This window comes from Labrus bergylta, chromosome 5 (genome assembly GCF_963930695.1).
Source record: "Labrus bergylta chromosome 5, fLabBer1.1, whole genome shotgun sequence".
NCBI lineage: Eukaryota > Metazoa > Chordata > Actinopteri > Labriformes > Labridae > Labrus > Labrus bergylta.
The window spans coordinates 13,315,475-13,330,550 of NC_089199.1; the positions used below are offsets into that span (position 1 = coordinate 13,315,475).

Consider the following 15,076-nt stretch of genomic DNA (forward strand, 5'->3'; position numbering starts at 1 on the left):
CTTTTTGTTTGTCCTTCCAACACAAACTTCAAGGACAAAATGTTCACCTGCTGCCTAACATACCCCACCCACTGACAGGTGCCAGTGTAGAGAGTTACTCCATGTGAATTACTTCACATGACTGTGGTCATAACATTATGAAAATCTGTTTTCATGAGTGTGTTCTGAGAGTTCTTATTGGAGATGTTTCACTCTGTTGCCAGCTTAAAATGTCAGAAATGGTTCCTGGAGAGTTGAGTCAAGTTGTACCATGAACTGGAAATGAGATCATAGACTCTGGACCTGGGGATGGAAACAGTTTCTACCAGCGTTCCTAGTCTCTTCAAAAAAAAAAAAAAACCTTTGGTAGAAATTCAGTTGATGACAAAAAGTTGTTCTTACAAATCTTTATCTTTTTTTATTACTTAAATTAATAATGTTAGCACTGTAAAGTCATTTCTATACCGTTTTCTGTTTGATAATCTTACATAACATTAAATACCAAAACACACAAGAAACCCTCGAAAAGACTTTCATCACTAATGCCTATAAACATGAAGAAATCAGTTGGAGTGCAAAGACTTGAACAAAAAAAAAAAAAAAGGTGAATAGGTGGTTATTCAGTCTTTTTTATCAGGAAGTGTCAACTGCAGTCTGTTTAACGTTTGTATGAAGTATTTGGGCAGGGGACAGGACACTTGGATCTCGGCTTGGTTTGTTCCTTGCAGTGTCAGCTGCCGGGCGAGCAAATGGAGAGGAAGGTACCGGATCTTGCTCTGTTGCAATCCAAGCTTTCCCAGCACACGCTCAGGTAATTTCTGTGCATCAACATAAAAATGTGTTATCTATTAGAGAATACAACAGATAATGAATTACACTTTCTACTGATTTTTGGTGTTATGAGCAACTGTTGCAAACAAATTTCCCCCTGGGATTAATAAAGTATTTCTGATTCTGATTAAACAGACACGTTAAATATTGATCTGACCTTATCAGCTTTGATTTATAGAAAGTGAAACCCATTTTATTTGTCATGTTATTATTACCATCAGCCAATACTTCTTTTTACAAGGCAATTGGTTTTATCAGGCAGTAATTATTCAGGAACGTTGCGTGGAAAAACATAACTAATAACATGAGAAGAGCATTATGAAGTTTGTCTTAATCTGTGGAATGGGAATGACTAGGGATTAAGTGGAAAAAGCTGTGACACTCGGAATCAGTCACAATGAAGTAAAGCAATAGAGTCATAGTCAATGTCGTATTTGCTAGTTTTTGATTTAGGCACTGCTCCCTTATTTATATACCTCTTTTTTTATACTTCTGTGTTCATGTGAAGCTGTAAACATCTTTTACCTGGGGTGCCAGTTTGCTCCAGTGGGAATATTTGTGGTCACCAAGAATTGGGCATGTCAGAGCGTATGCCATGTGAACCCTTGTCTGGTGCTTCACTCCTGTAGACAAAAAAAAATAGTCAGTGAGTAGAAAATGTGTCTCGTCTTCTTAATAATAAAGTTTACCTAATTATTTTGGCACTGATTTCCTGTGACGAGCACAGTCTTCTTACTGGTATAAGGCTGAAGCTCCACAAGGCTGCAACCATTGCTGCTGTCGATTACTCTGTACTTGGTCACCGCAGAGTGAGCTTGCCGATTGGCCCGGACTTTGGTCACACCATCACCTGCATCATTCATTCTGAAAAGAGGACTTAAAGCCATCTGAAAAAAAAAAAAAAGGGAGAGAAGAATCTTCAATATGCACACCTCCCTCAGTTCATGTGTGTTCCATTTATTCTTACAGCATCAAAACCACAGAAGAAAAGGCACCTTGTAGTGTGGCTGAGAGCCTGTGACCTCTCGCTCTATGACAGGGATGTCAATCACTCCTTCAGACGGCACAGGAACACCGACTGTGATGACCCTGAGGACGGATATGACAAACATCTTTATGTTTGCTGCAGTAGAAGGTAAGACAATAAGTACACACAACCTTTAAGGCCTATTTTAACATTTTGTCTACCTTCCCAGTACATGCTCTTACCAGTACTTTATCTGAACTTGGTTATTTCTGTTAAGATTCAGTATGTGCTCCACGACTTCCTCCCTCCTGGCCAGCAGGAGAGCTCCTGATGTTTCTTTCTCCAATCCCAGACAAGGCAGCAGCTGAAAATCTGAATTTATCTTCATCCCATCCATCATCTTCGAGAGAACAGGAAGCACTGAAGAAATGGAGGTAACCCCAGAGTCCTCTGAGAGAGACAAAATAAAACAACTTAGATATATATATATATAAATAAATATCCAAGTTATTCAACTTCAGAACGAGTTTACATCTCTAAAAAAAGTGATCATAATGTATTGTCTATTGTACATCAGCCTGTATCTTTACTGATATTGCAGAAATACAATGTATAAACGTATTCTCCCAATAAACAGGCAGATTATAAGTATGGACACAAACAGTAAGCAAAATGGTGTGGGGGGGGGGGGGGAAAGAAGATTTGAAATTTAGCATATTACTTTACAATTAATATGCAGAATTATCTTCTGGTTTATATATAAATGTACATTAGACTCCCCCAGACGACCAGGACTTAAACCTGCTGGTTTGGCCAACTAAGAATTTAAACAAACCTGTATTCAATTCAGGCTGTTGATGGACAGAAAGTCAACCATCAAAATGTAGACTATTTGAAGACTTTGAAGGAAGAATCATGGGTCTCAGAACCTCTTTTAAAGAAATGTAATGTTTGTTTATTAAAAACAGTTACTCAACAGACCACAGACCACAAATTACAGTATCAAGAAGTGTGTTCAAAGCTATTCAGAAATGTTACATGTTCTGTAGCTTTACCTCTGACAGGAACACCATAGGGTTTGTTGATAATAACCAAATCTTTATCCTGGTACAGCACGCTTTTGTGGAGGTGTTTGGCCAGCACGTTGGGATGAACGTTTTGTAGCTGCAGACTGAACCGTTTCAGCTCCGTCACTCTTCTCTGCTGACCGGACACCGGAGGGTCTGCCTCCGCTGCGGGACGCTTTCCCTTCTCCTGCTGCACCTTCTGCGCCAGGTCGACAGCTCTGAGACGAGGTTTCTCTCCAGACTTTAACTTCTCCTGCTGCACCTTCTGCGCCAGGTCGACAGCTCTGAGACGGGGTTTCTCTCCGGTGTCTGCAGCTTTAACAGCGGTGGACCGGACGCGGCTGAGGGACGGTGCTAACTCCGGACACCGGGGACAGTTTATCCGCTGTCCGAATTTGCTCAGACCGTGTTTCCATTCTCTACAGGCTATTCCCACAGTGTTCATCATTTTGACTTTTGCTAATAGGTTCACATCCCCGTTACAAACATAAAACTCCAGGGGTCACACATGCTCTCCCATTAACGACTTCCGGGCCAATCCTTTCAGAATAAATAAAAAAAACTTATTTCCAACAGCATCATGAAAGCAAAACTACATTGAAAGACTATATATTTTATATATAGATATATTATGGACAAGATTAAATTGTAAATAAAGGTACATATAGCCGTTAAACATCGCAGTTGGTACAGCAGAAACCCATATTTTGTTTTTTTATCTGTCGCGTCCTGTGTTGTTACGTCATTTCCGTTTTCTTGTAAAAGGCGTGCTCGTTCCTGTTTCCGATACTTCCCGGTTTTCTGACGCCACTCAGTGTAATCTTGAGTTTTCAACACCGCCTATTCTGTAGAAAATAAGTTCTAAATCGAACATACCTTGGTACGCTATCGTTTGTGTATTGTGTATCCATAATTTCACGAAAACGATCTTTACAGATATTTCCAATTACCGGTAATTGGCCGACCAGACAAACGTCAAAAATGACCCACGGGTTTCATTATTGCAGAAACACAGATATCTGATGTGGAGACACTAAACAAAAAAAAAAAAAAAAACCTCTGCAGAAATGAAGATCACAGACAGTGTGCTGCGGAGTTTCAGGGTCGCCAGGACATATGGAGAAAATTCAAAGAAAGTCAACTGTGTGGATTTCAGCCCAAATGGCGAAAATGCAATATCAAGCAGTGACGACGACTGCATTGTGTTATATGACATCCGGGAAGGAAAGTAAGTGGCCAATGTTATTACATTTGTATAGTACATTAAAGTGGCAATTGATAACTATTATGATTTAGGAGTCACACTGAAATTCATTTATGCCTTAAGATTATACATCTTCATATGCTGTCCTGTCTAGACCTCAGAGGACCCTGTACAGCAAGAAGTATGGAGTGGACCTGATCCGCTACACACATGGAGATACACAGACAGTGGTCTACAGCTCCAATAAACTGGACGGTAATAACTCATCATCTACAACAAGCCTTTAGTACAAAACACCAAGCCAGATGTTAAAATGGATTTGAATACGTGTTGAAATAAAAAAGTGTTTTTACCTTGTAGATACCATCAGATACCTGTCACTCAGTGACAACAAGTTCATCAGGTATTTCCCGGGTCACACTGCAAGGTGAGTAGAAACTCTGGAAAAGAAGCAAAAAGGAGGACAACAAATTATTCTCAGCTCTGGTCATGTGTTTGCTGAATAGAGAAGTCCTAACAAATGTATACCTACACACTCTCTTACACTTATTAAGCTTCTCAAGCCTGGCTGCTCTTTGATAAAAGACAGTTGACATTAGAGTATGTTTACAATCTATTCATCTTAAAATGTATGTTCTGATCTATACCTTTTCCACCTTCCTTCCTCCTTATCTAGAACACTGTATGCTTGTATAATTTTTTTTTAAATTTGTTTTTCAGAGTTATCTCTCTTTCCATGTCACCAGTGGATGATACATTTATCTCTGGCTCATTAGATAAGACAATCCGAATCTGGGACCTGCGCTCTCCAAACTGTCGGGTAAGTAATCAGTTAACAGGCTGGAAAGATGACACTCCCTTTATTCTTTGTGGGCACTTTCTCAAATGTATAATTACAGCTGCTGCTTCAGATGTAAGCGCTAAAACATCCACGATTAATGCATTTATCAAACACCTCTATCTATCTATCTGTCCTGTGACCACTGGGTGTCCCCAGACCTGCTTTAGGAACAAAACATTCCTGCTCTTTAAAATGTAAAACTGAACCAGCGGTTTCTATAACATGCTACTGTAAGGCAGTAGATTGTAAACAAGACTGGTGTGAATGTGTGTGTTTGTGATGTACTGCTCTGTTTCTTTGTTGTTTGTGTATGTTTTCATTTTGTTGATGCAATGCTTTTTTATAACTAAAAAAAACTGCAATCTGCCAAGGGACTGTCCTTTATTTTCCCTCGGGATCAATAAAGTATCTATCTATCTCTGTATGTATCTATCTATCTATCTCCCACAATTTCCCAGTTTGGGATCAAGTCAATATGTGTCTATCTATCTATCTATCTAGAAATAAGGTTAAATTTCACTGACAGGAACAGCAATATTTAATCAAAAAGGCTAGAACATGCTTGTAATATATTTGCATATCTCTGTCCAAATGTAAATCTCCCTTTTGTGAATTTATTTGTGTTTTTTAGGGTCTTACTAATCCACTGGGTAAACCTGTATGTTCCTTTGACCCTGATGGTCTGATATTTGCTGCTGGGGTAGAATCTCTGGCCATTACGTTGTATGACCTTCGTGCTTTTGACAAGGTAAAGTATAAATGTAGTCTGTCACAGGGTTGTGTCTGTGTCTGTAACCTTCAAATACCTGCTCTATGGGTATCTCCACCCTACTCTGTATTTATAATGTAAGTTGTTTTTCTGTGGATAGGGTCCTTTTGCCTCTTTTGAAACAAGGTTTAATCGTGCCTGCGACTGGACGGGACTCCGATTCAGTAACGATGGGAAACAGATTCTCATCTCAACCAATGGAGGAATGATTCGCATTCTGAACGCCTTCAATGGATCTGTGCTACACACCTTTTCTGTAAAATAAACTGTTATTACGTCAAAATGCCACAAACTTACTCAACACATCTATTTGTGTGATTACCTGAAGGTGTTTTCTCTCGTTTCATTTTAAGGGCTACAATAACAGTAAAGGCATTCCCCTTGAGGCCTGCTTTACTCCTGACTCACAGTTTGTCATGATAGGTAAGCTGCAACACCTCAGTGTTATATTTTTGTTCTTTTCCTGTAGTATTTTATTGATTGAACTTCAATCAATCAATTTCTGTTGAAATGCTTGTTGTGCAGGTTCGGAGGACGGGAGAGTCCACGTTTGGAGCACGGAGAGCGGAATGAAGGTGGCTGTGCTTGATGGGAAACATCCGGGACCCATCAACACTCTGCAGTTTAACCCCAGATACATGACATTTGCCAGCGCCTGCACTCAAATGGTGAGATCAAACACATCACATCATTTTCTCCAGAACCGCACTTTCTCACACAAAGTCCTTATTTCCTTCTCTTGACAGATGTTTTGGCTCCCGTGTGTGGATGTGCTATAGACGGACATTGCCAAAGTGAGAACTTTTTTAAAAACACATAAAAGCCATGCAAGATGTCTGTACGTTTTCGACTGCGATCCCCTTTATCAGAGTAGAAAATGTCTTATTTGTTTGTTTGTTTTTTAATTATTACGAGCAGTATTTAAAACTTAAAAGGTTGATCCAACTGTGACAGAATCCCATATATGTAACTCCTGTCAGGAATATTTTTTTAAACTCCTGTTGGGTTCATTTTATTATGTGAAGATTTGACCTGAAATCATGTTTTTATTGTTCCTTGTTTCAACATTTCATAATAAACCGTTTCATATGGAAGAAAGGATTTGTTTCCCTTTTTTTTAACATTTACTATTGACATTCAGTACACAGGCTGTAACTAAAGCCTTTTTTCTTATATAATATCAATAACTGAAAAAATGTAAAGAAGACAAAAGAAACATTTATGATATAATACATAAGATAGCTGCATTATTAGCTCATGATGAATGAAGAGAGGATGGGATTAGTACACACTTCTCCCCCCTCCTTTTCAAACATCAGAATCAGAATCAGATTTATTGGCCAGGTATACTTACACACACAAGGTGTACCTGTACAGGTACAACATTAAATATCAACAATATACATAATAAGCAAACAATATACAGAATAAGCAAAGACTAATATTTACAAGACTAAATATAAAACTGCAGTGGTGAATAGTGCAAAAGATGCTGAAGTAACATGATAATAAGAAAAATGCAGTTATGTGACAGATGGGTCAATTAATTTATCAATACACTTAAACTCAATTTGTCCAAACAGAAGTCCAAATACAATGACGTTTAATCAATTTCTTGATCTTTTTAGTTTCAAAAGGAAGTACTGAATCCTTAAAGTTATCACATTTTGACTAAGTCTAGTTTGGTAGTTTCATCTGTTTATTATGAAATAGTAGTAGTTGCACCTTAACTATAGTTTCATTCATTCATTTTGTTTAATCACTTATAGATCTATTATTTAAACTATAAAATGTAAAATATTAAAACATGTTTTGTATCATATTAAATAAACAATCCAAGTTCCCTTCTGCAGATGCATGACTACAACCTTAAAAAATGGGGCAATACAGAGTTAAAAAGTGTGTTTACATCATTGTAAGCTTAGTGTACTGTTTAGTCTCATAACAATGACACCACTCTGACATGATCTCACTGAACTCACAGGCGTTCACTCTCAAACTCTAATGTAAACAAACATGCTGGTGTGAAAGAAGCTCAAGGCAGTTTAAATCAATTTGATAAATGGCTGTATTTTTTGTTTTGTTAAGTAGAAAAGGAGGGGAGGGGGGTTTTGTTGAATAATGTATAGATGCTTGGGTTGTGTACTCACCACACAGTGAATAATGGATGATCCGCTCACAGGTACACACTTATCTTTCTCTCACCTACCTGCGTTTGAGTTCATGATTGTGTATCGGGGAGGTGTCGGAGGAGGGACACAATGTAAGTGGTGATAGTCACAGTGTTTGGCAGTTTCTTTTGAATTCACATAACACTTAAATTCTCTTTCCTTTGTGTACACACTGTGCAATTCTGTTTTATTGTTGTCTGTGGCCGTTAATTGAACTATAAATGCTATCTGTTCAGTAATCCACTTTTCTGATGTACACAATTCTTAAAGGACAAAAGCTGTTTGCGGGGCACCAGTAGCCTATTGTTTGGCGCGTGCCCCATGTACGATGGCTATTGTCATCCAAGCAGACGGCCCAGGTTTGAATCCGACCTGTGGCTCCTTTCCCGCATGTCAATCCCCACTCTCTCTCTCTCTATCTCTCTCTCTCTCTCTCTCTCTCCATGATTTCTGACTCTATCCACTGTCCTTTCTCTAACTAAAGGCATAAAAAGCTACCCAAAAAGCTGTTTGTATGTTACAGCACACATTTATATTTTAGGAACATGAAAAGGTACCTTTTCCATTTCCACCTTTTCCCTCATCTATCAAAAGTATATCGGCCATCTAAAATATACATTAGATAAATACTCCCCTTCTTGATCCATTGAACAATGCTGAAATGAATCAGTCCAATTCTGGCTCAGTGTCACATTTCAGTGACCAGGTGGATGGAACTTGAGATCATGCCTGAGCTGGTTGGCTTCTCTGTGTGAATGAGCGATAAAATGTCGATACATGTGACAGCATCTGAAAAACACTGACCTGACCACTGATGTCATGATTGGAAGACCTGTACTCACACACAGTGGAGTAATCTACAGGTAAGGACAGTATGTGACTTAGGAGAGCGTCCCCCACAGAGACTTTAAAGTGGGGCCGCCATTGATACACAGAGAGTTTTAGATCAGTGGTCAGGGTGGCATATCCTCTGACAGGCATGTTATTACTCATCAGCCACAGTTCCGCAGATTGTGTTTCAAGTGTAAGGAATCTCCCAAGTCACCCTCCGGGCGTTTATTTCAGTGGTGCGCGTGGGTCCATCTGTCTGCCATCAGTGTAGAGGCAGCCTACCTGCTGAGCAAGAGGAGCGAGGACACACAGTGAAGATGTCACACCAGACAGGAATTAATGGTAAGATGATTTGTTCCAGGAATACTGAACTTTATTCATTCTTGCGGTTTTTGTGTGTTGGGCTGTTTGTCCCTAGATACGTTTTTTTTTTGTTGTTTTTTTTTCATTTCAGCTTTTAAGATGTGCCACTATATTTAACTAATTCTCATGGTCTCACTGATCGTTACCTATGATATCCTGAAAGAATGCTTTAAATATAAAAGGGTTGCTTGAAGTAACTGACTGACCTGACAACATGATGTCATAAATAAAGGTGGACTGTAAAATCTACACATTTACAGAACATCCTGTTTATGACAGCTTTTTGTTGATATGTCTGTCTCATATATTGTAAGAGCCTTAATTGTGTTATTTAGTTATTTATTCTAAAGGAATTTATGGATAGTTTCACAGCAATGATGTGTGTTACGGCATTTTGTAATTGGAGGCTGGGGGGCGCGGTTTGGCAGAAGCGTACCTCTCTCACCTTTCTCACCTGATCTTACATCATTTATGAGATGCTGTGTTTTGTAACCATGGTGAGAGAAGGGGGGGGGGGGTGCAATAAATTGTTTTCTGTGAGGTAAAATAACCATAAATGGGTTTGGAAAAGGGAAAGTATGTAGGCTTTTTATATCCCAAAATTATATTTCTTCTGTGGTCCTATGGTCCAAATGTCCTCAGTCTAAGCCGCTTTATGTCATGGTGTGCTGATCTGGCGATGGGTCAAGTTTTCTCCCTGAAGTTGAGTCTCAGGTTCTCAGTCCTCATCCTCAGTTTTGACCTGTCTGTGTTATATCTGGTTACTTCAGCAACATCTGAGCTGAAGGAGTTCCTGGCCCGGGCGAGGGGAGGTGCCATCAGAACTATGAAGATAGTCATCAGAAATGGTAAACATGGAAGAGGTTTCTTGAAGATTTTGGCACAAGTTGACCTGTTTGAAATCAAGAGATGAGTTCACCTGATGTATGTTTTTTTTTTTTTTTTTGCTGCAGAGGAGCTAGTGTTAGACTCGTACAGAGAGCCCGCACAGAGTTGGGACAAGGATTACGATCACTTCCTGCTTCCTCTGCTTACACATCAGGAACCCTGCTACATCCTCTATCGCCTGGACTCCCAGAATGCACAGGGATACGAGTGGATCTTCATCCCCTGGTCACCTGACCAATCACCAGTATGTTTTAAACAGCTGATTTACTCGAGTGCAATCACATACCAGCCATACTTTAAATCCACAGACAAATGTAGGTAAAACGTAAAACAGAAGCATCTTTGTCTGACAGTTAAAAACTTAAATAACATGTGAAGTTCTTTTCTTCATGCAGGAGAAAATATTGACTTAGACTTTGACTTGTTTGACTTGAAGTGTGTATATTTAAAAACAACAAACAAACAAAACATTTACCACAATTTAAAATATTATTGAAATTCAAATAGATGATGTCATCATAACTAAAAGTACACAATTATGTTTTAAGACATATAAATACCTTGCTGTATAATAATAAAAAGTTTTAAAGTTACTCAATAAAATTTAAAATTTACCATTAATTTCATCCAATGTCATCCAATTAAAAACAACCAAAACTATGAAAACCATGATCTATATTTATCATACCGATAACTCCTGTGTTCCATCCTGGCACCTGTTAGGTGAGGCAGAAGATGTTGTACGCAGCTACCCGTGCCACACTGAAGAAAGAGTTTGGAGGAGGTCACATTAAAGATGAAATGTTTGGCACAGTCGAGGTAAGTAAAATCCCTCCAACATGGCGACGTTCGAGTGAATCCTGAGGTGCTGATGATGATTCACACTGTGTGCCTGTCTGCAGGATGACGTGTGCTTCCAGGGTTACCTGCGACACATGACCTCCTGCTCCTCCCCGGCTCCACTCACAACAGCCGAGCAGCAGTTACAACAAATCAAAGTCACAGAGGTAAAGTTTAAACCATACAAACTGTATCAATGTAACAAAAGAAGTGTACTTAGTGTATTATTTGTACTAATCTCGAGTGCTTTGACTCTTCTCCTGCAGGATAAAGTTGTGTGGGTGGGTAGATTTTCTTCAAATATGAAATCAACTAAATTTGCATGAGGAAGAGCGAGTAGGAAAGATTACAAGTCCATCTGTTTTGTCCACAGGATGAACGAAGGCGTATTGGGACTCCTACAGCACGAGCAAGGGTTTGTTACCGTCATTTCATCTGTTTCTAAATGGCTTTAAATTTAACTCCCTTTGGTAGGACTCATTGAAAATTAATTTTCAATGTTTTTTTTCATTCTGCAGGTTACAATGGAGTTTGGCTTAGACAAACGGGCACAGACTCTTCAAGGTCTTGCATTTCCGCTCCAGGAAGAGGCCAAACGAGCCCTGCAGCAACTCAAGCAGAGATGCATCAACTACATACAGCTGGTGAGCTCAGACTAACACCGTTTTTATCTAATGACTTGGCATGTCAAATTAAGATGTTTTTAGTGAACAAAAAAAAAGCACACACTTTTTAAAAACAATCCATGTATCTGTGTTTGACAGGAAAATTGGCTGCGTATGACTTGACAAAGCTTATTTGTGGTTTGTGTTGTTGCAGAGGTTGGATGTAGAGAAGGAGACTATTGAGCTGGTTCACACCAAACCTACAGAGATCCACGAGCTTCCCTTTAGGATCCCTTCAGATTCCCCAAGATATCACTTCTTCATCTTCAAGCACTCTCACCAGGGTCAGCGGCAGGAAGCACTGGGTAAGTACCAACCTCCTGTGTTAAAAAAATGAATCCAGAACAGAACTCTGCAGTTTGTCAAGGGTCCACTTGAGGCTGGCTCCAGGAAGTCACATACACACTGCAACCAAAAAAAAAATCCAGTTTTACAGTAGAAATTAAAATGATTACAGCGTTGTCCTCATGGGCACACACTGTACGGGGAGTGATGTTTTTAAACAACGCTGAACAACTTTTGGGATTTTATAAAGGATACTTGTTATCCATTGTTATGCGCTTGGCTGACCTGATTGACATGTGGGCGCAATGTTACGGTTTGTCGGGAGGCTTAAAACCCGCCTCAGCTCGCTTGTAGGATAACAGCCTTTGTACATGGGGTGGACGAACTAACCACTAGGCCACCAACACCCCATAGAAAGCATCTTTTGCAATATTGCTATAAATCGAAAGTAAAGACTTTACTGCTTTAGAATTCTTCACATGTGGCACAACATGTTTGTTTTTTGTTTTTTTTAATCTAATTTTCTCTTTGACAACAGCATCTTGACTGATGAGTTCACATGTGTTCCAGTGTTCATATATTCAATGCCTGGGTACACCTGCAGCATCAAGGAGCGGATGCTGTACTCTAGCTGTAAGAACAGGCTACTGGACGAGGTGGAGAAAGACTACCACCTGGAGGTCACCAAAAAGGTAAAGGTCAATTGAAATAGCAGCCATGACCTTTAGTTAAAGATGTTAGGTAATAATGATTGTGGATGATGCAGCTCTGTGGTCATTACATATCTACACAGGCAGTTCATTACTGTCTTGTTCTGTGTCTGGGAATGAGTAAGGCTAGTTTTGTGGAAATATTTCAGACCCAAACTGTCATAATGTTTTTTTCAAATTGGGTTTAAGAAATATATCACCCATTGGAAGACGGCCTTTTCTATGGTCAGTGGTTAAGGTTTTTTTGTGTGTGTGTCTGTGTGTAGATGGAGATAGACAACGGTAATGACCTGACTGAACACTTCCTGTACGAAGAGGTCCACCCAATGGAGCACACCTTAAAGCAGGCCTTCACCAAGCCCCGCGGGCCAGGAGGGAAGAGGGGCAACAAACGCCTTATCAAGGGTGCAGGAGAGAATGGGGAAGAAAGTTAGATACTAAACACACACACATACAAACATCAGGAATTATACACACACACTTGCAAAATAACACTATACGTATGATCTTACATGTTATAACTGGTAAACTTCTAGTCATTTCTTCTTTTAGTTGCAGATAATAAACTCAGAAAACAGGAAAATAGATCCACCTTAAAAAGGAATTCATTTGTATTGTTCTATAGTCAAATATGTAAACAAAATGTTAAAAAAAAAACTTGAGAAGGTGATAGCTAAGATTAAAAATTGTCTTCAAATTGCAATTCAGGAACTGCTTTTTAAATATAGCTTTCTAAAAATGCCTTACATAGTAAACAATCTCCCATATTGTTTCTGCAAAAAATGTTTTCAGATGCTGCACAATAGGTTGTCTGTGTGGTAGCCTGGCAACCAACCATACAGTACATTTGATTTTATAGGGGTAAAATGCATATCACTCAAATGAATGGTACATTTTGAATACCCCATTCACTATATATTATCAGGCATACAATCCCATCTGATAACTCCTCTTCACTGTTCGCTTTAATTTGTTCAACTGTTTACAATCATAGGGAAATGGCTATGACATTCTCCTTTTTATTATAGACAGCCTATACTTTTCCCTTGCTTCGATTTTTACCACATGCAAATCTATGAACATCGCCTGTAAAGTTGCCTTCTCCTGTCAACTGAAGAGGTTTGACAAAACTGTTATTTTACAAAAACCCCACAATAAAATGTTTCCTTTTACTCCTGTTTGTGTCCTCTTTTCCCTCTTTCTCTGGCAGTATTTGCGTGGTAATTCTGTAGTCATGCAGGCAGAAGCAGCAGCAGGGATCAGGGCTCAGCAGTGGAGGTCACTTTGTTGTGTGTGTTTTCCAGGAAGCCTCTCTACTCAGAAGCCCTCAGCGGCTCTGCTGCTTTCATAGCACACGGCTGATGTGAACACACTTTCTTGGAAATATGGTTCAAAGCTTACTTGTGGGTTTCAAATGGTCATTATCTGTCTACATGGAATTTGTGGGTTTGTTGATGATGGTGGTGGTGGTGATGCTGATGCTGATGAACTTTGACTTTGTCAAGAAATGCGGACTTCTTCCATGACATGACCCAGTTCAGTGAATTTCCAGGAATATGAATCAACTATTTGTGGGCTAATTTTCTTCATTGTATAACGAAACATAATCACTCGCTGAAAACGTGTTACCTCTCGATGGAGAGGTAAGTAAAGCGTGTGACTATGTGTCGATATAATATGCTACAGTTTTCTTTACAATAGATGTTCACATGATACTCAGGGCACTGTACTTGAAGTCAACCGGGCATGAAAATCCACGGATAAGGACAAATGAATTGATTAAAAACACGCAAGCGTTCAAGGTGTAATTGAGAAGCGTGTGGTAGGCTACTAATACTCTGAATTTCCATTGGACGAAAATGCAGCATTAAACGCCTTAGTGCCGTCAGTTACATCAAGGCAGCGAAATGACACTCAAACCGTCCCGGAAGTACTGCCATGTCCTTCAACATAATAGATATGATAACTACGCATACATATTTGATTTCAATCCATAGTTCATGGGGGCATTTTTGTGTGTAAAGGCCGAAAACAAATATTGGTGAAATTAAATATACTGCAATACATTCTTAGTTGGAATTGTATTATGTAGGCCTACCTTTCCATGACTAATGCAATTCAATACAACATTCTTGTTATAATTCCACCTTCATCAAAATAGATATTATTCAACTCTATGAGCGTTTTGTGTCAACCATAACTGTGTTTTGGATGAAGGATATCTAAGGAAGTAGCAATGTGTAGCCTACTATATGGCTATTGGAATTAATAACAATAAAGGTAAAAATAAATTACCAGGTTTTATTGTTGTTCGTGAAATATTTCAATTTGCTATTATGTTATCATTTGATTGCTTTACTGCAATCTGCTTTTTTATTATTATTATTATTTTTTTTAGCATTTTTAACTGAAATATAATAAATATGATGAGAAGGCTCTTAATAGCTTATTAAAAAAAACAAGGTGGGCCTGTCATCATGTTTTTATTTTTCTACACAGTTGCATATTCAGCCGGTTGGTCAGAACAACGTTAGTCTTATTATGAAATGTGTTCAGGAAACAGCACGCCTGTGTTGATGACAACGTGTTTAGAGGCTGCAGGCAGCGGCCTGCTCCTGTCACTGCGGGCGCTGAAACACAAAACCTTTCTGGGAAATAGATTCCT

General features: G+C 39.1%; 3 protein-coding genes across 3 annotated transcripts; 2 read left to right on the forward strand and 1 right to left on the reverse strand.

The window, feature by feature from the left end:
• Positions 1–371: 371 nt before the first annotated feature.
• rpusd4 (RNA pseudouridine synthase D4) lies at positions 372–3,388 on the reverse strand. The gene is made up of 6 exons (XM_020642355.3): positions 2,833–3,388; positions 2,020–2,227; positions 1,806–1,899; positions 1,547–1,697; positions 1,336–1,433; positions 372–797 (listed from the first exon to the last, which is right to left on the reverse strand). The coding sequence occupies exons 1-6, from the start codon at positions 3,290–3,292 to the stop codon at positions 600–602; spliced, it is 1,209 nt and encodes a 402-aa protein (XP_020498011.1). The 5' UTR covers positions 3,293–3,388; the 3' UTR covers positions 372–599.
• A 216-nt stretch (positions 3,389–3,604) lies between these two features.
• Positions 3,605–6,756, forward strand: LOC109990274 (WD repeat-containing protein 82). Its single transcript, XM_065954864.1, has 9 exons — positions 3,605–4,072; positions 4,203–4,303; positions 4,409–4,475; positions 4,769–4,868; positions 5,521–5,637; positions 5,759–5,914; positions 6,012–6,081; positions 6,184–6,326; positions 6,405–6,756. Exons 1-9 carry the CDS (start codon positions 3,912–3,914, stop codon positions 6,435–6,437), a joined length of 948 nt encoding a protein of 315 aa, XP_065810936.1. The 5' UTR covers positions 3,605–3,911; the 3' UTR covers positions 6,438–6,756.
• A 1,644-nt stretch (positions 6,757–8,400) lies between these two features.
• LOC136179224 (twinfilin-2-like) lies at positions 8,401–14,892 on the forward strand. The gene is made up of 11 exons (XM_065954863.1): positions 8,401–9,002; positions 9,794–9,871; positions 9,977–10,155; positions 10,635–10,730; positions 10,814–10,918; positions 11,018–11,032; positions 11,125–11,166; positions 11,270–11,395; positions 11,571–11,721; positions 12,272–12,393; positions 12,678–14,892. The coding sequence occupies exons 1-11, from the start codon at positions 8,978–8,980 to the stop codon at positions 12,843–12,845; spliced, it is 1,107 nt and encodes a 368-aa protein (XP_065810935.1). The 5' UTR covers positions 8,401–8,977; the 3' UTR covers positions 12,846–14,892.
• The last annotated feature ends 184 nt before the right edge of the window (positions 14,893–15,076 follow it).